Source organism: Crocodylus porosus, unplaced genomic scaffold (genome assembly GCF_001723895.1).
Source record: "Crocodylus porosus isolate Cpor-Errol unplaced genomic scaffold, CroPor_comp1, whole genome shotgun sequence".
Lineage (NCBI taxonomy): Eukaryota > Metazoa > Chordata > Crocodylia > Crocodylidae > Crocodylus > Crocodylus porosus.
In genome coordinates, this window is record NW_017728923.1 from 519,672 (window position 1) to 540,005 (window position 20,334).

Sequence of the window (20,334 nt, forward strand, 5' to 3'; positions counted from 1 at the left end):
ACGAAAACACCACCTGAGCTCCCAGACCCCTAAGCCCCGCTCCCAAATCCCTGTAGCACCTCATGACCTGGCTGGGGGTGCTCCGAGCCGTGTCATTGGTGCCCACGTGAATAAGGACCATGGGGTAGTGGTCTGTGGGCCGGAGAAGCTGCGGGATCCTCTCCGCAATGTCTCGGATACGGGCCCCCGGGAAGCAGCAGGTCTTTTGTGCCAGGCCCATTGGGTACTTTCTGTGAAGCAGGCTGTAGCAGGTCCATGCCTAATTCTGGCTATTTCTCAAGAGCCACAAGGTTTTCTGTTGGAAAAATAGGAATTTCAAAGACTGATGGCTTCCCTAAACCTGCCACAGGTTTAGGGAAGCCATCAGATCAGACAGGGATTTCAATATCTTTTGGTGACAAGGTCTCTATCTTTTGGTGACAGCTCTGGTGACAAGGTCTCTATCACATAACAATATCTAGATCTCCACAATCCAACCACTGTGGCACCAATGCTTTACCCTTAGCACCCTGCTTCCCCTCTATCCACACCCACAGGAAACACCCCACACTTGGAGGAGAAACCAGTCCTGAGAGGACACAGAGTCCATTACACAACTGAATGGGAAGAGCAGCGTGTCTTATCGTGGCTTGCTGAGTCACTCCTGTATGGCATGGCTATTTCAGGAGTGACCAAGCAGGCTGTTCCTGTGCATGGAGGTGCATGTCTGTCAGAGCAAGACAGTTCATTTTCTTAGCAGCAGGGACAGTAGGGTGCTCTTGCTATCAAGGAGAATTGCTTTACCTGCTCACTAGAGTCAGTATTCTGGACAATATCGGGGAAGCCATTTTGGGTGTTGCACTCCTCAGGGATGGACAGATGAAGATCTGAGGACTGTGTTGTAGATACATCCCTTTCCTAGCTCTGCTAAGCAAAGAGCCTGTTCAGCTCGTCATTATTCCTGCTGATGGTGCCTCTTCTTAAATTAGAAAGTGATACGGGGCAACAATTGTCCCATACTGTTTTTGTCAGGTGCCCAATCCTGACTGGGGTTGGTGGTAGCACTGTCATACAGACCATACTACTGCTAAAGGAATCTGTGAACCTATTAACAGTGTTGACCAGTACTGTCATCTTTAGGTGTCAGAATTAACAGGTGGTTATTAAGCAAATCACATATCTTAGAGGGAGTGTTTCACATCTCTGCAGACTGTAGCAGATGTCAGTGCATGAGTTCTATTCTGTGGATGTTTTTAAGCTTATCTGTTCCTATGACACTTGGAGATTTCATACTTAGAGCCTTGGGAAAAGGGAATGAGTTGCTGCAGAGCTGCAAAACACTGTGCCTTGCTTACACTATGATTGTGCAGGTCCTAGCAGAACAGTGAGGCTGGTTGGGGTCAGGGCCCCAAGGTAGTTTGGCAATAGAAATATGAATATGTCCTGTTACTGGTAACCCCAGCCTTGGATCTCATCACAGCATCCAAAGCAATCCTCATTCACCATAACTGATCGGAACAAGTGCAGCAAACTGATTCACACTGAGGCTGAGCCCATTGGTACTGGTGGTCATGGCATCCAGTGGTGACTGATGGCTAGAACAACCTTGTGGACACTGGCATCAATGGGAACAGCTCTAGTCCCAGCCTCCCCCAGCAAGGGGCTCCATCAGGAATGGTGCAGGAGGACTGGGTGTGGGGGAGATCAGAGTTACTCCAGTCCCAGTGTCTTCCGGTACGAGACACAAGATGGGGCATACTGAAAGACACTGCAGTCCGGCCTACCCCAGCAGGAGATGCTGTAGGGGGTGGGGTGGGGTGGGGTGGAGATGCTCCCAGATAGAGTGGTCTCAGGTTCTCACAGCATGGGGCACAGTAGGGGATGTACAGTCAGCCAAGGGGCACATAGCCAGTGTAGTGCTGTGCTTTCTCTGGACCATTTGATTCGGGTTGGATGATTCCACGGAGCTGGACATTGAGCAGACCTAGCATGCCTTAGGCAAGGGAGGGAGTGGGTCGAGTGACCAGGCTGACTCAGGCGTGATCCAGCCCCTGTGGCAGGTGGAGGTAGATAAAGTAGTCTGTGTGCTGTAGCCATGAACAACATGGGTACAACAGACCACAGAGATATATTGGAGCGAAGAGTGGGGCACAGGGATTCCAGGCCAAGCCAGGCTCTGGTTTCCCATTAGGGAGTAGCTGACAAACTCCTCCTTTCCACCGAGGCTGCATAGGGGGAACCTGTCTTCCTGGCTACCCCTTCCTCCCCAGCACAGAGATGGGCCCAGCAGGGAGGGGTGGCTGCATGCTGGTCCGAGGAGAGGACCAGAAGGTGGAGGCTGGAGGTGCCATGTAACTAGCTAGGCACTAAGAAAGGAGCTGTGCTGTGCTACACAAGTCAATTCCTGGTCTGGAGGTTGTGTCCCCCATCAGGGTCTTGGGTTTCAAACCCTCACAGTTTCCCTTCAGATCTTGAGGTTGAATCCATTGTATTTCTCTAGCATAAGGTTAAACCCAGCTCAAAGCCTGAGTTTCACCTGGGCCCTGGCTGGGCACGAAGCAGACTGAGTCCCTAGCACCACTGTGTGCAAACATGGCCCCAGTTTGGTGGGAGTTCTGTGTGATTCCAGTGCTCGTCACTGTGCAGAGATGGGCCCATCCCCAGTCTCCCTCTCTGAATCTTATGTCCCCAGGAGTGTTCGAGTCCCAGGGGTTGGTTTGAACCCATCTCTGAAAAAGTCTGGATGGACCATGGCATTGACAAGAAGGGTCTGGGTCAGAGGATGGGAATGGTGTGTCAAGGTGTCCTGGTGTTGTGTGCCAGAGGCAGAACTGGTTTTGGCATGCCTGATCTCACCCCCCACCCCCTTCTCTCTCTCTGTGCAGCACTGAAGAGGTCATTCGATGTCGAGGATGCAGAGGAGGGCCCTGGGTTTTCTCCTTCCTCCCCCTTCAGCCCCAGCCCTCCTGCAGCCCTCCTAGCAGCAGGTAACGGGGAGAGCAGGCAGCTGGCCAGCCCCATGCAGCCCACCTACCAATCTCACATCAGCATCAGCTCCAGCCCCAGTCCAGCCCACAGCCCTGTCTTGAAAACCAGGATTAACAGCAGCCTCTCCTTCAACAGAGGCACCATCCAGGTGGCCAGAGCCAATGGCACTGCAAGTTCTGGCCTGACCCGGGTCTCCTCTTTCCAGACCCGGCTCAACCCCAATGGATTCTCCTCTTCCTTGGGACCAGGCAGTGACAGCGAGAGCCTCCACAGCTCCTCCTCAAGCTTGGAGTGCCCCCCATCCAGCCAGGTCCTACCTGGCACCACCCAACAGCATGAGCCCCTGGGGCTCAGTGCCCCCCAGGCCACCAGCCTGGCACTGAAGAAGTTCTCGTCCCACAGTAATGTCTTCCACTCCGAGGTCGAACGGCCCATCCGACTGGTCTCCAAAGCCACCATGAACCATGGCTCACTGCCATCTTTGGACCTGCACATCACAGAGGACCAGAGCACTGCTGTCCCTCTCTCTCCTACTCCAGCTTTTTACTCCACCACAGCCTGGAGCTCCAGTGGCCAGAATAGCAACTTGCTCCTCGCAAAGACTAGCAAGCCCATCAGCAGGGAGCCCTCCTTCTCTTCCTCCTCCTCTGCCTCCTCTTCCAGTTCCTCCCTGCCATGTGACACAGTCCAGCCACCCCGTCCAAATCTCCCTCCACCAGCCACCAAGCAGCCTATGAAACTACAGAAATTCCCCATCAGTCTGGATGGGTTGATGTGGAAGCCACCAGATGGCTCTGACTCAACTCCAAGCACCGACTCTATGCCCAGGCCATTACCAAGGACGCAGCTCAAGGTCAGCCTCAGTGCCAGCCCCAGCCTGTCCCAGCATAAGGCCAAGGAGGAGGCAGCAGTGGCCACTACCACCACTGTGAGTGGAGTCTCTATGGTGACCTCTCCAGGGCGGCTCCTGGGTATGCAGGTCCCCGAGAGCCCTGTGCCAGTGCCACACTCTCCTCCTCAGGCTGCATCCTTCAGGCTTGTGTCTCAGCCTCAGACCGTGCAAGTGACTTCTCAGCCCTCCTTCCTCGGGGGCCAGGCGCTGGCACTGTCACAGGAGGCACCAACTGCACCTGGCCCGAAGAGATATGCTAAGCTCATGACTGAAAAGACAAACTCTTCCTCTGGCTCCAAGATCTCAGGGCTCCAGGCTCCCATGCCTGACTCCTACCCAACAGAGACTCCCAACATGGGGATGACCGGGCCTCTGGAGGTGGCTTCTGTGCCTGAGGTGCACAGCAGAGAGAAGACAAAGGAAGGTAGGATCCCTCTCTCACTGCGTTCTGCAGGGGGACGTTTGCCCAGTGTACACTGAGGTCAGTGGGAGCTGAGCCTGAGTATGCCAGGGAGTGACACAGCCTTGGGGTTCACTGCCCTATGCTCTGGCATCTCCAGCCATGGTGCTCTGAGGGAAAAATGTGAACCGAAGTTTGTCAGCCCCAAGCAAGTCTCTGTCCTTAACCCACTCTCCTGCTTTCTCCACATGAGACTGGAGTTGTTCCTTTCCAGTGTCATGCATGTGACACTGCTTTGGTTGCTTTAGTCAGCTGAATACAGAAATGAGGGCCACCTCCATGCTTGGAGTGATTGGGCTGCCCTGACAGTGAGATGCTGAAGTTGCCGTAGTGGTGCTGATGTGCTTGATGTGCCAGCCCACTCCTCCCCAGACCTGCTGTTCTTCAGCTTGGTGTGGCCAGGCCTGGGACAGGGAGCTGTAGCTTCTCCACCTTTGCATTACCATATTCAGAAGGTTTGGGATGAGGTGAAGGGCAGGAAACCAGATGTACTGCAGCTGGTCCCTCTAAGTGCAGGAATGAACACAGGGTTAGGTTAGAGGGGCAGAGCCTGTGTCCCAGATCTGAACATGCCTGCAGTCCTCTCTGAGCTCCATGTTGGGCCCTTGCTCTGACTCCACCATCCCAAGGAGGTGGCTGCACACTGTGGGGACTGCCACTCCTGCCAAAGCCTTGCTTTGTAAAAATGCACAATAAAAGGCCAGTGCTGGCCTGGCCCTAGGTGTCCAGCCCAGGCACAGAGGGAGATGCTGTTGACAGGTAGGGGAGCAGAGGGCATATAGTGGGAAGGTGTGGGGCAAGGGACAGGGAAAGAACAAAAGCTCCAGTTTGGCCATGATAGCCTGCATTAGTCTGGACTCATGCCATCACTAACCATCCCTCATGCCCTTCTCTTTGTCCCCTGGTGTTGCACAGGCTTTCTCCTCTTGCCATGTGCACAACTAAATACAGGAACATTTGGGTTTTGGGTAATCCTGGATCCTCCTGCTCTCTCAGGCCGTGTCCTCTCCCTGCACAGGCAGATGGATCTGCCCCCTTTCTCCACGGAGTGTGGCTGGAGTGGAGTCAGGGGCATGAAGAGCTGGCTGCAGTGCCTGCCAACTAATACCACCTGGGGCCATGTCAAAGGACCCTTTTTCTCATTTGTTTCCACTCTGGCTGCAAAGGCAGGTTAGGACACATGTGCGTTATCTTTGGCAGAGTCATGCCAGGCCCTATCTGCAAGTGTAATGCTATGAGCTTGTACCAAGGCCAGGCCCTTTTCTTCCCCGGTTCCTTGGCACAGGGACAGGTTCTGAACTCCTTCAACATTGTTGCCTCATTTCCCTCCTGAGCCCTGAGGCTGCAGAGGGTGGCAGGAGGCCAGTGCGTGCTTTCTGACACGCTTCACACCTATCCAAGCAACAAGGGAACAGCTGGGGTTGGGGAGAGGTGCAAGGAGAGCTGGGGCTGCCCCATTCCCTTGGCACTGATCTCATAAGACAATTCACTCAAGAAGACCTCATATGAAGACTGTACCTTAGGTCAGGCATCCATCCAAGAGACCTTCCCCATCTGCCAGGACACCACATCTGGACCCACCCTCTGGTGATCCCAGGCATCTGTTCTGCATTACAGACTCCCAAGGTATTAAATGCTCTTTCCAGCCTTCAGTGACTTATCTTCCCCTCTCCCTCCCCACATGAAGAGCAGTGCCTTGTATCCTCATTTGATAGCTGGAGAACTGAAGTCCCAGGGGTGCCTTCCCCGAGCTCATGTAGCACATCTGTGGCAAAGCTGGGAATTGAACCCACAGCCCCTGAGTCTCAGTCCAATACTGATCTTTGCTACAAAACCCTCCTTTCTTCTGCAATAACACTGTTGTGTCAGGACTTGAGGCCAGGGTATTCAGACAGTATCCCTGCTCCTGCTTGCAGGGAAAGCTTTTAAATGATACCCTGCCACCTTGGCTGCTTTCTAACCAAGCCTGCCAGTGGCATTTCCCAAAACCTGGGAATAATGCCTGGCTTTCAAAGTCTGGCAAGTCTGAGCATACAACCACGTCCGCACCAGGGTCAGAGTTCTCCATTACCTGTAACCCTACCCCTGATGGCTTATCACCTGCAGTAAACCCGCCACTCATGCTTATCAGTCTGTAGCTGCAGAGGTTTCTGGTTCCCTCCTGAGAGCTCAAACCTGTGCCTAGGCCAGGCTCTGCAGGGACAGAAATCTCAGAAAGATAAAGACTAGAGAAGCACCACAATTGCAAGGGCCTTTGCATCAAACAGAAAGCAACCTGGCCCGCACCTCCTCTCTTCCCCTCCAGGCCACCTTAACTGGAGCCAGCCCTGCTCCAGCAGGATCAGTGTGAGGAAACGCGTTTGTTTGTGAGAGAGGCGCGTGTTTGGGAGGGACCAGGCCATTCAAGAAGGCCCTGGGAGCGTTTCCTTTGGAAGCAGAGGATGTGGGGAACATGCACAGCCCGGACAACAGTATACTGGGGTGGTGGCAGGTGCTGCTGTGAGGGAGCATGCATCACCTAGTCCTGCTGGAGACCACAGCACTGCTCGTGCATAGCCTGGCATTAGAATTCCAGCTGGCACTGGCAGGGCGCTGCTGTGCGGAAGCTTGTGCTGCCAGGGCCTAGCTAGCCCAAAGTATTTCAGATAAGTGGTGGACCCTGATAAGGCAAAGCATCTGGAAGCACTGGACTCAGACCTGGGACCGGGTGTGGGGCACAGGTAGCCTTGTTTGTAGAGGTGTGAGCTCATGTGTTCCCTGGAACTGAGCCCTGCCTCACATCAGAGCTGGTCGTGTGTAACTTAGCCCTAGTGCCAGGCCATGCTCAGGCCTGTTGGAGCGATGGAGAATGTAGCTGAAGCTGGGCCCTATGTCCCATGATCAGTCACACATCAGGTAGATGAACAGGTGTGTACATTTTGTCTGATAACAGAACACTTTGCAAGACTTCTGCTGCATGCCTGGCCCCATGGGAAGTGTGCAGAAGCTGCAGGAAGCCCAGTCCTGCAGCCCATGGTCACCTGTTATCCATCAGTTGTCCTGTTGTAGCCCTGGGGATTGGGCTGAGCCAGGACCACCTGAGTGCAGCTGAGCCCTAAGTTGAGTGCCTGGGTGTGCCCAAACTGATGGGCAATCCTGGGTGAAACATTCACTCTGAGGACCTCAGTTGTCTTACAGGTGTGTGCTTGGTCCCTGGGGGAAGATCCCAATTCATCAAGGTACTTAAGTTCATGCTTAACGTTCAGCCCAGAAGCAGCTTCTTAGGCTCCAATCCAATTACATGGTGACTCCATGGAACTATGTAGGTGCTTCAGGTTCCCCATGGATCGAGATCTTGTGGTCTCCAGTGCCTTTTTCTTCATTTTACTGAAGAGTCCACAGAAGCTTTTGTTGCTTGCTCAGCTCAGAGACCTCTGGGAGCCTGCAACATATCTAAATAAATTCCTGATGAGAGGAAGGCCCCGATTTTTGAGAAATGCAGTTCCCAGCTGCCCGAGCCCTGCCCAGGCAGTGATGTGTGTACTGTATTGGCTGTGGAGCAGAGTAACTTCAACTCACACCTGAATCCAACTTCAATTAGACACCAACCCTCTTCTCTATAGCTAGCCTGTTGGCCACCAGGCATGCCAGTTTCTGCAGGCTCTCATGGACAGGGCCCCCAGGAGACTACTACAGAGGGAGATCCTCCTGCCCCAATACAACAGCCCCTGCCCTTTTCAGCAGGAACAGGGGTACGTGAGCACCTTCCCAGTTTCCAGTCCTTGTCTTTCTTGTGTATGCATGGGCAATCTATGCTTGCGTAGTGGAAGTCTTGGCAAACTGCCCCTCACTACTGAAGCTTGCATCTCTGGTGTCCTGAACATTGTAAACTTCCCACTTAGCCAAAACCTAACAGCAAGTTCAGCCCAGATTTGCAAGCATAGTTCACAGCTCCAGTGGGACTGCTTCTATGACTGGCATTCACCCACAGTGGGTATTCTGTTTGAAATGGGGCCCTCTGCTGATCGATTCCTTATGGGCAGTGTGAGCTGAGAGCCAAGAGGCACATGCTGCTGTTGCCTGTGCAGAGATGCAGGACAAGCCTTTTCACCTGAAGGCCCCATGTGGATGAGCACCACCCCCAGGAGGGGATCTTCCCTGTCTCCTTGGTGGGGAAGCTGAGATGGAAGGTCGCAGGAGGAGTTCTCCTGTGGCTTCTAGGCTGGTCACAGCAGCTTGGTTTTGCCCAGTCAGAAGGGAAACTTCACAAGCTGCCAGCCTTAGAGTGGGGCTGGGTTTCAGGTTAACACCTCACTGAGAGAGGGCAATTTTAGCTCAGATGGTAAAGCCTCAGTAGAAATGTCTCTCATCCAGCAGCTGCACAGTGCAGTACTCACACTGCTTGTACGCTGGGCGTGACAAGTTTGTACCTTCAGGGCCAGAAGAGGAAGATAATCCCCTGGGGCTGAAATCCCTCCAGCGGATGGGTGTTAGAGGATGGTGTTTGGTAAAGCATCACAGGGCATGCATGGCTTGGTATGAAATAACCACAGTTCTCCTGGCCCTGGAGCACGTGTGAATGGAAGCGTGTTCAATGAGCTAATGTGGGGTATAAGACTAAGCACCCTGGTGGCCAACTCCTTTAAGAGCCGATTGATGTACTCATTGCAACTAGCATGTCTCAGAAGTGCTGCCAGATTTCTGGGAACATCTGTGGACATGTAAGGTGTTTATACACTTGCTCTGGGAGGGGGTGGGGACATTTTAATTAGAGTGGCTCTGAAAGCTGCTTTAATTAAAGCACCTAGAGCATCTCGTGTATTGGAGTCACCACGCTTCAAAATGGTGGCGGGGATGCTTTAACTAAAGCTTATAGAAGGAGGTTTAGTTAAAGCGCCCTCACTGCCATTTTGAAGGGACTCTGATACACAAGCTGCTGGAGTCTGCTGGAGCGCAGTAATTACCACGCTCCAGCAGACTTGATTAATTGAGTCTCCTCCAACATGCTGTAATTACAGTGCGTTAGAGCAGCAAGGCCGCTCATGTATAGGTGCCCATAGCTCTCCGCCCTGTGAGCTCAAGTTTGAGCCACTGACAGGGAGCACTGGCATCACAAGCTCCTTGCTGTAAGGAACCAGGATTTAGACAGTCATGCCTAATGGTTAGTCCACTGAGGAAATACAAGGACCTGGGAAGGGTCAGAGAACAGGAGCCATATACCAAAACCAGAGGGAAAGCCAGAAGCTGAGTCCACAACACAGTCCATGGTCAGGATCTGGGGATCAGATGCCAAGTACCAATCTGAGGGGCAATCCACAGGGTGTCCAGAAACAGAGCTGAACTGGGGTCAGGAGCCAGGAAACGGATCTGCAGAGATATCCAAAGCCAAAACCCAGAAATAAGCCAAAAACCAGGGTCAGGAACCGGGATGGCCAGAGCACAGGAGGTTTGCCATAGCAAAACGGTTGCCTGGCCTGCAGACCCAGGGTCCCAGCTGGTGCTTAATGGGTACGTGGTGCTCCCAGCAGCCAATCAGGATGCTCGCTGCTCCTGAACTGGGGCAGATTGCATTAGTTGTGGGCTTGCTGGAGGTGTGGCTGCTACCCTGGTTGGCTCAGGCTGGCTGGCCTGCTCAATCCCTGACAGCAGAGACTGCTTGATCAGTGTCCCTGACACTCACCTCCCTTGTTCCTTGTCAAGGATCTGAGCTCCCCTTGCCTGCACCCGAGAGGGCAGTGCAATCTCCACGGTTCATTCTATCTTCAGCCTCCTTGTTGAGGCTGCACGGCCATGAGCGACCCAAGCTATCGTGGTATTATTTGGGGTGTGGACATTTGGTCTGCCAGGAAGTGGGCGGAGAGCTAGTGGCTCCGTTCACAGAAGCCACCAAGCAGCCAGCAGCTGTGAGTGAGCACCGGCAGGGGCCACATTCCAGCTGGTATCCTCAAAGCGAGCCGAACTCATTATCCAGTTTCTCACTTCCCCTTGGCTATTAAGACACCTGGGGGAATTTGGCTTCCCAGTTGCTGAGCCCCTAGTGTTAGACAAAAACAGAGACTTCAGCCTTGGGCCTACTCCTCTTCCAGGAAGCTTTTTTGAGCAACAGAGCAGCAAGCCGGGTTTCACTTCTCCTTTTAGTACCAGTCACCCACATGGAGAAAGAGGGGTTGTGGGGCTGGGATTTCCCATCCCATCTGGTGCCCAGGGGAGCTGGTTCCCTAGTTGCTGTTTTCTTGTCTTGTTGGTGATGTGCCCCCCCACCTCTGCCCCACTGTTGTAAAAGACACAACTGCTGGGCTTGGCACTCATGGCTGGCTGAGGTGGAGGACAGTGCCTCCTTCTGCAGTGAGGGGGGCTGTGCGGAGCGGCAGGGCTCAATCTGCCTTCTGCAAGGGAGGCCCTACGGGAGCGTGAATGGGAGCTAGATGTCACTTACTTCCTTAGTTCTCTGGTCCTGGCTCCATCCTCACTAGGGCCGGTGCCTGGGGGCAGGTTGCTCACAGATTTGTGTCTTGTTAAACTGAAGTCTTTCCAGCCCATGTGAGGCTGCTGTTCCTAGAAAAGCTTAGAAATTTCACACCAGCATGGTGGGGTCATTTGGGTGTCTGTGCCTGGCCCCTCATGAAGTTTTGCATGTATTTTGCCAGGCTGGCAAACTTTCAAGAACTGCACTTTTAATGGTTGTTTTTCACTTCTGCTTCCACTTCCGTCCAGAACTGCAAAAAGCAGTTGCTCAGCAACAAAAAGGCCAGGGGGGAGTGTGAAGGAGAGCGGAAGTTAAAAACTGTATCAAACCACACAAGAGTGTTTCTCCACAAGCATGTAGGCAGGCAGGCCTGATTGCAAGACCACTCTGTAACAGTCCAGCATTTGGACCCCATTACCAATTTTCCCCACGCTTCCAAAACTGTCTCTGATGTTGAAAAGCTGCCTTGTTACTCGTTGCCCTTCAACACATATGGTAGTTGTCAGCGCCTTTCCTCCAGTTCAGATTACAATGCTAGGAAAGGCCCAAATATTCCCAGGCTGTTGTGGGGGCAGCTCTGCTCAAATCTTTATGTACAGAGATGGCATCAGCACAGGCTGACACACAGGGAACTGTGCAGCAGGGGGGCAGAGCGAACAGACGGGCTGACTCAGAGCAGCTGCTGTCTCCATGGGAGGGGGAGAGAGCGTGGGGGCGCCTGCTGGTAGACTTCTTACCAAGCTCCCTTTATCAGGATGTGATGTGAAAGGAGTCCCTTGCTGTTGGCTTATTCAGGCTTGAATGAAGCACTTCAAGGCAGTGCTGTGAAGCATGTTCAAAATTCTCCTTCCTGCTCCTTCCAAGCATCCAGGGGAAACTGCCTCTCAAAAGCAAAGTGAACTTAAGACACCTTCAAAGTTTCTTTTCTTTCTCAAATGTCTTCTCTCCTTTTCTTCCTCCTTTTGCTTTGGAAATATTTTCCCTTACTCTGTGACCTAAATGGATGCCGGATTCATTTGAAAATCATTTGTGAGAACTGAAGGTATGAACAGATGAAACAATGGCATTGAGTTAGAAGGTGGGGGGATCTATCACATGGTCAGCTGATCCACGGGAACTGTTACGTATGTCCACTATATTCTGTGCTAAGCAATGATTTAGCATTTATTTCCTTCAGGAGCAAACCCATCTGTTTAATTTCCACTTACCATGGTATAAGCTGGACAAATGAAGCAGTTGGCACAGTTGCAAGGTCTCCTCCCACCCGCTCTTCTTTAAAGCAATGCATGTGTTTTGTCAGCACATGACCTGCATGAGCCATTCTGAAAATCTGGCCATTGCTTCCTGGACTCTGCTCCTGGCAGAGAAGAATGGCTGAATTCTGAACTGAATTCTGAACATCAAAAAATGACATCTTTCCCAAGTACTTGCCAAAGCGATGAGGGTTAAACAGTAAGAAAGTAACACCCACATCTCAGAAACCAGCTTAATTGTGGTACATTTTAAACCCTCTAGTTGAGTGTCCCAGTTCCCATTATTATTATTTGTATTGCCCGAGGGCCTGGGATCCCCAGCCATTGGCTAAGACCCCATGATGCTAGGTGCGGGACAAACAGAACAAGGAGGTGGGGCACAGACCTTACAGGGCAGCACAAGGCATGCGTGCAGTTTAAAAAGGACCCAGCAACAGCAAAAGCCTCATTCCAGTCCCCAGCTCCGGTGCGCCCCCATGAGCCCAGGGACCCCCAGCAAGACCCCAGGATCCCCAGTGAGCCCCGGCCTGCCCCAGGTAAGCAGGGGCCCATGGAGGGAGGGACCTAGTCAGCTGGGAGCAGGCTAAGTGGGCTGAGGAGGGTCACACCCCCCCACCTACTTCGCCCAGCCCCCCAGGGAGCCACGCAATCAGAGCCTTGCAAATAGGCCACACAAACAAACATGCTCCTGGGCCCAGAGCACGAGTTAGTGCAGGAGTTCATGCAGGAAGGCAAGCAGGAGGGCCCGAGGCCTGCCTGTGAGCCCCCCAGGTAGACAGTCCCAGCTGCAGCTGGCCTACCAGCGGCATGACGCGGATTGGCATGCGCTGCACCCCTCGGGTCCCCTCGGGGTCTGCGGCTCCCACTCTGGCACCTTAGAGGCCTCCACCCAGACGGAGCCCATGCTTCTGGGCTCCACGTGGACAGAGCCCCTGGCTCTTGGCTGCGGGGGCTGCCTGTCGCTTTTTCAGACTCTGGGGCCTGGGAGCATGGCCACCTCCCCTTGCGGGGTCTGCTCCCTACTGGGGTCCCTGGCGCGCCAGCTGGAGGAGCTCCAGGCTGCCGTCCAGAGACTGCGCGCCATCAGGGACTGCGAGCAGGAGATAGACTCCTACTGCCAGGCCCTTCTCCCCCGGGAGACAGAGGGTAAACTGCGGTCTCCCTCCAGGACAAGGAAGGACTCGGGGACCTCCCTTCCTGTCCAGCCCAGGGGTTGGACCAAGGTGGTCAAGGGCCCCAAGGCCCACCACACTAAAGGCCCCCCCACCACTGGAGCTTTGCAACAGGTACGAAGCTCTTGCAGCCCCAGCAGAGCCTGCTGAGTTGCCAGCTCCCCCCAGGCGACACAGGCTCTACTGTAGCTACCGCCCCCACTCTCCCCAACACAAAACGCGAAGTGTTTGTTGTGGGAGACTCCATCATGAGAGGGACTGAGGGAGTAATCTGCTGCTCCGACCCCTTCGCCCGGGAAGTCTGCTGTTTCCCAGGAACCCGGATCTGAGACATTACGGAGAAGATCCTTAAGCTCCTCCAGCCCACAGACGTCTACCCTATGCTCCTCATCCATGTGGGCACCAATGACATGGCTCAGAGCGCTCCCAGCCGGGTCATGAAGCACTACAGGGATTTGGGAGTGGAGCTAAAGGGTCTGGGGGCACAGGTGCTGTTTTCTTTGATCCTCCCAGTCTTGAGCTATGGGCTGAGGAGGGAGAGGAGGATCTAGGTAGTGAACCAAAGAGTATGGCGCTGGTGTCATCGGGAAGGCTTTGGCTTCCATGACCACAGTCCGGTCTTTGGTCAGAGAGGCAGCGAGCGGCTGGGAAGGGATGGCCTCCACCTCTCTCCCCTGGGGAGGAGGCTCTTCTCAGCCAGACTGGCTGACCTGCTCTACCAGGCTTTAACCTAAGCCCATCGGTGTATGGGGGCACTACCGCCACTGCTGCCCCACTGAGCAACTCTTGGAAAGCCAGTGGGCCAAGGCACTTAAGGGAGCCCACCCCCGCCCCAGCCCTGGAACAAACTGTAGGCAACGCTAGGGCCTCCAAGGGGACACTCGTATGCCTATACACAAATGCCAGGAGCTTGAGGAATAAACAGGAGGAACTTGTCCTCCTGCTAAATGCAAATAATTGCGGCATCACAGAGATAAGGAAAACCTGGTGAGACTCCTCCTATGACTGGGCCACAGGTATAGATGGCTATACCCTGTACAGGAGGGATCGAGTGGACAAAAGGGGTGGGGCCACAACCCAAAGGGGAGGGGAGTTCAGGACGAGTGGTTGCTCCTCAAGGGACCAATCCTGGATGCGCAAGCAAAGTCTATCCCATCTCGGAGGAAAGGCAGCAAAAGGGCACAGCAGCCCCCTTGGCTCTCCAGGGAACTAGCGGACCTCCTGTGTCTTAAAAAGAAGACCTACAAAGGATGGAGGGCTGGAACCACCACCAAAGAAGAATACTCTGCACTGGTCCGGACCTGCAGAGAGCAAACCAGGAAAGACAAGCCTGTGGCTCAACTCCAGCTAGCTCCAAATATCAAGGACAATAAAAAGTCCTTTTTCAGATATGTGGGGAGCCAGAGGAAAAGCAAAGGCAACATTGGACCCCTGCTAAACCAAATGGGACAGCTGACAACCGATGCCCAGGAAAAAGCAAACTTGCTAATTGGGTACTTTGCATCAGTTTTTCAACAGTCCCATGAGACACCCATGCCCACTGTGGGTCAGGGAGGCCCGGGTGAGGGAGATTCCTTACCCTCCATCAAAGCTGACCTCATGAAAGAACACCTTGAGAGGCTGGATACCTTCAAGTCAGCCGGCCCTGATGGTTTACATCCCAGGGTACTCAAGGAGCTGGCAAGCATCATAGCCCAGCCCCTGGCATGGATCTTTTAGAACTCCCGGTGCTCTGGTGTAGTGCCCGAAGACTGGAAGAAGGCCAATGTGGTGCCAATCTTCAGAAAAGAGAGGGAAGTGGATCCAGCAAACTACAGGCCCATCAGCCTGACCTCTGTCCTGGGGAAGGTCTTGGAAAAGATTATCAAAGAGGCCATCCTTAACAGACTAGCTGACGGCAATATCCTGAGGGATACCTAACATGGGTTTGTTGTGGGTAGGTCTTGCTTGACCAATCTCGTTTCCTTTTATGACCTATCACCTGGACAAGGGGGAAGAGATTGATGTCATATATCTTGACTTTAAAAAAGGCTTCGATCTGGTATCCCATGATCACCTCTTGGCATAACTGGCTAACTGTGGCCTCGATCACATCACTATCTGCTGGCCGGGGAATTGACTCCCCGGTAGGACCCAGAGGGTGGTGGTTGATGGAAGTCAATTTTCATGGTGTGCAGTCACCATTGGGGTCCCTCAAGGCTCTGTCCTAGGGCCTATACTGTTTAACATCTTCATCAATGACATAGACATTGGAGTCAGAAGCGGACTGGCCAAGTTTGCCAATGACACCAAACTCTGGGTAAAGCATCCACACCTGAGGACAGGAGGGTGATCTGAGCAGATCTTGACAGGCTCATGAAATGGGTGGATGAGAACCTGATGGTGTTTAACACCAAAAAATGCAAGGTTCTGCATGTTAGGAGGAAAAACCTGTAGCATGCTGATAGGCTTGGCAGTGCTACGCTAACTAGCACTACGGATGAAAGGAACTTGAGGGTCATGATTGATCACAAGATGAACATGAACCTTCAATACGATGCTGCAGCTAGTAAAGTGAGCAAAATGCTGGCTTGCATCCATAGATGCTTCTCAAGTAAATCCTGGGATATCATTCTCCCATTGTACTCGGCCTTAGTAAGGCCGCACCTGGAGTATTGGGTCCAGTTTTGGGCCCCACAATTAAAAAAGGACGTGGAGAAGCTTGAGAATGTGCAGAGGAGAGCCACATGCATGATCAGACGTCAGGAAAACAGACTTTATGATGAGAGGCTGAGAGCCATGGGGCTCTTTAGCCATGGGAAAAGTGCAGGCTCAGGGGTGATCTGATGGCCACCTATAAGTTTATCAGGGGTGCTCATCAGGATCTGGGGGAATGTTTGTTCACCAGAGCGCCCCAAGGGGTGACACGATCGAATGGTCACAAACTCCACTGCGACCAATTCAAGCTGGACATAAGGAAGAACTTCTCTACTGTCCAAGCCCCCAAGGTTTGGAATATACTGCTGCTGGAGGTGGTTCAGGCACCCACTTTGAATGCCTTCAAGACACATTTGGATGTTTATCTTGCTGGGATCCTATGATCCCTGCTGACTTCCTGTCCCTAGGGCAGGGGGCTGTACTTGATGATCCTTCAGGGTCCCTTTCAGCCTGATTGTTTATGAAATCTATGAAGGGAATGAGGAGTCTGTACTGGACACTACAGGGGCAGCAGACTCAATGCACTAGCAGCCTCATCTTGTCAGGGTTTTTATTGGTGTCTTGGCACAGGAAGTTCTCAAGGAGGATGGTGGAGGTAGCTTTGTGGGTGGTTTGGGGAGTTTGCATCAGCCCCTTGGAGTCCTCTGATAACCTATGAATGGGGAAGTTGTATTGTTCCCATTCTACAAAGATTGAAACTGAAGCACAAACGTGGGAGGCTGAGGTGCAGAGGTTTGGAGTCCGTACTGCTCTGACTGACACTAGTTGCAGTTCTGGGAGCTGAGCACCTTTGGAAATCAGGCCCACAGCAATGGTCACCCAAGGTCACCAGATCCTTCAACTCCTTTGTGCTCTACCCATTAGACAAATGGTTCTCAACCTGTTATTAGGTTCCAGGCACCCCCCATAACTTTTGTGAATTGAATGGCACCCCACTTCAAAAACTAGCTCATTTATTACAGTGCTTACCTCCTTGCAGAGAGGACAGACAGTGTGGGAAGGGACAGACAGTGAGCAGCCTTGCATTTAGAGTCTGAGCCTGCCCTTATCTATCTCCTCACACTTCCTGCGGCACCTTTCGAAGGATCTCAGAGCACCCCAGGGTGCCCTGGAAACCTGGTTGAGAATCACTGCATTAGGCTATGCACGAGCACACTGGCTAGGGCACAGTGACAAGAATGGCTGGATTATACACCCATTCCCTCCCCTCTCCCGGGTAAGCTTATTATGGGCTTCCATGGTTAACATATTGATTAAACCTGCATCAGTAATTAAATCAGTGTCACGGATCCTGGGCCTGGGATTACCTGTCTCCTGCATAGAAAATAAAATGTTTCAAATGAGTCCCCAAGCAGGCCTGTCTGCAGGGAGCCATTATCCTGTGACACATTATCTCTTAATGAAGAGCTTTGTAATGGACTTGGTGTGCTCTGCAGCTGCTACTGCTCTGTTATTCCCCTTGGGAGAAGCCGCTGGGGTTTCTTTTCCAGGTAGTCACTGTCCAATTCAATTCCAGTCAAACGGAGTGAATGGGGAACTCCACTATGACAGAAGAACTGAATCTGTCTGTATTGGGCCTCGTAGAAACAGAAACCAGCTTACATGGTACAAGCTACTGGCTGCTGGCCAGTGTCCTCTTAACTACCCAAGGCTGAAGCATGCTGGAGCAGAATTCAGCCTTCTAACAAGAGAAAGGCCAGAGCACAGCATCCCATGTGTTCCCAAAATGATAAGTCCCTTGAAAAATCTGCCCATAATTGTCCCAAGGGAAGTGGCTGAGCAGGGCCTGAGCACTTAAGCACTTCATTGGATGTCCAACTGATGCTGATTGTGAGTACTGATCATTTGAAAACCTGGCCTGGAGGGACCAGTGTTGCTCTGGTCCTGGGGGTGTACCTCAGCATCCAGAAGGATAAACTACAGCTGAGCTTTTACAGGTCTCACCCATTGCAAAGAAGTGGCTCTGCTGTGAAAAGTACCCATGCTTCATTATCTCCCAGTGGCACCCCAACCCCTCTGCTCAGCCCACTGATTTCAGAACGCAGTCTGAAGGGAGCTACAAAACTCCCCCTTTTCCCCTCCCAGGAGCAGCATGACAGCAAGGAACAGATGGAGTGATTAGTCCTGGCACTCCACATCCCCCCCTGTCTGTGCCTCCCCTGCCCCCACAACGCACACCTCAGCTTGTTGAGAACAGGAGGCCCAAGCCCTGTGAGGAGTATCATGGCAGACAAACACAGTGCAGATGCAGCCCTATGGGTATAGTTATTTTAAGTCCCACTGGCCTTTGCCAGGTTCCCCCTGCCGCTCCCAGGCAGCATCACTCTGCACATGCAAGCAGAACATTAATGCATCTATCGTTCATACAGCCTGGAGTGCCTCAGGATGCTGTCTTGTGCTACCTTAGCTCTCCAGCTCACAACAGCCAAGTGTAAGCTCATGTTTTTTGTGTTGCTATTTTTTTAGTCTGTAGCTCTTTGGGCCAGTCTTAGTAACTCTCTTCCGAGCTATGGAGACAGCATTTAGCAAGTTTCCATGTTAAGCCAGAAATGGCAACAAGTGCCTGCATTTAGCCCAGACATTGGGGATTAGACAATATCCTAAATTCTACTCCCAGCTCTGCTGCTGACCTGGAGCATGATCTGGGGTGAATTACTTGGGCCAAAGCTTTGAAACATGGCCCTTGATTCTGGGTGCCTCTGAGTTTTGTGGAACACTACGGGAGGTGTCAGAGGGGCTGAGCAGGAGCTGTGTGTGGGGTGCTCAGTGCTTCTGAAAGCCAAGCTCAAGGTACCTCACTTCAAACAACCCGGTTTCAAGGATGCTCTTGACAGGGCCAAGTTTGATCTTGCCTTGGTTTCATGAAGCTGTAAAATGCGGGGTTAATTTGTTCTCTGCTGAGTCTGGGGGTGGGGAGGGAGCAGAAGAGTCAGGAAGATTAGCATAGGGTATGACTGATATGACTGCCAGGCTTTGACATCACAACCTGTCATCCTGCCACCAGGCTGTTTCCCACTCCCCACCCCCATGAAACCCATCTCATTCATGACCCACTCCCTGCATCCCCTTGGTTAATCTGAAAGACACACCATGGACCCTCAGCATCTGAGTTACACTCTGAAAGGGTACAAGAGATGGATCCAGGACCAGTGAGGAGTGGAGCTCCATGTAGCCAGTGGTAGGCTGGAAAGGGGCTTAGCTTCCTTTGTATCCTCCAAGGAGTGCCATGAACCATGAACACTATAGCCCCCTCCCACAAAATGGTCCTAGGGTTGAAGGCCATTGGAGAGGCCATATGTAGAAACCCAACTGACTCATTATAGAGATCTCAAATTCCCATCTCTGCCTGTGTGAGGTGGAGGCGGGAAATAAACTTGTGCTAAGACTGAGGAGACTTTCCACTCTTATGTCTCCCCTGGCCATCTGTTGCCCTTTCTGTTGTTGGCCTTATTACCTCCAACTTGTGAGATGCTGCATTTCAGCAGAGGGAGAGGGTGTTTCCATGATGGGAATTACCTGAACAGTGAGGAAGCTGGCTTGGGGGATATGAAGCCTTGAATAGGGGTGAATGAGAATTCAGCACAGTCCAGTGACCTTGGGTGAGTAAGTCAGAGGGCTGGAATGAAGAACCAGACATGCCTATGTCAAACACAAATGCCAAAAGACCCTGCCCTCAAGCACCTCCACATACCAGCTTCAGACACAGGCAACCAGTTATGAGCAAGGGTCCTGAATATGCCCAGGAGGTCAGTCAGAGGAAATCCATGCTCTGCGTCCAGGATGCTCTCGCTGAACGACTGCACAGAATGATGGCTGCTCACCTGGAATCTTGTCCATCTCCTCCTAGAGACAAGAGGCTTCATTTCCCCCTCCTGCCAGCTTTGTCACTCCATTGTCTTTTATAGACCTGCTCCAGATTTATGCCAGTGTGAGAAGGGAAATAGGCTCAATGTCTTCCTGAGACGTGGGAGTGAGCTGAAGTGAGGAGATTAATCATTTTCATCTAGAGAAAGTATTTGCAAAACCAACAGGGGCAAAATGTCATTGTTTCCAAAGCAACAAAGGGAGATCTCCCCATGCACACATGCACACACAGCTAAAGGAGATCTCCCCATGTACGTGCATGTGCACACACACCACACAGACCCCATTTCAGGGCTAAAGCCTACACTCATAGGAGTTTCCATGTCTGTGGAACACTTGGAAGATGTAAAGCAGAGGTGGGCAAAATGTGGCTCGGGAGCCGGATGTGGCCCACCAGGCCATTCTATCTGGCCTGTGGGACCCCTAAAAAATTTAGAAAATTAATATTTATCTGCCCCAGCTGCCTATCATGCGGTGCTCAGTGACTTGCCAAAACTCAGTAAGCAGCCTCCCACCCAAAATAATTGCCCGCCCCGATGTAAAGCATGAGGAGATGCTGAGGATCATTGTCATATTGCCATTTT

At 52.5% G+C, this 20,334-nt stretch overlaps 1 protein-coding gene across 3 annotated transcripts in view; it reads left to right on the plus strand.

Moving 5' to 3' along the window:
- The first annotated feature begins 2,852 nt into the window (after positions 1-2,852).
- The window catches only part of SEPT12 (septin 12), a 53,237-nt gene continuing 35,755 nt past the window's right edge, over positions 2,853-20,334 (plus strand). For all 3 annotated transcript variants that reach the window (XM_019539833.1, XM_019539835.1, XM_019539834.1), the window contains exon 1: positions 2,853-4,283. In XM_019539833.1, the coding sequence (XP_019395378.1) occupies positions 2,999-4,283 (1,285 nt within the window). In that variant the 5' untranslated portion in view covers positions 2,853-2,998. The remainder of the gene's footprint in view (positions 4,284-20,334) is intronic.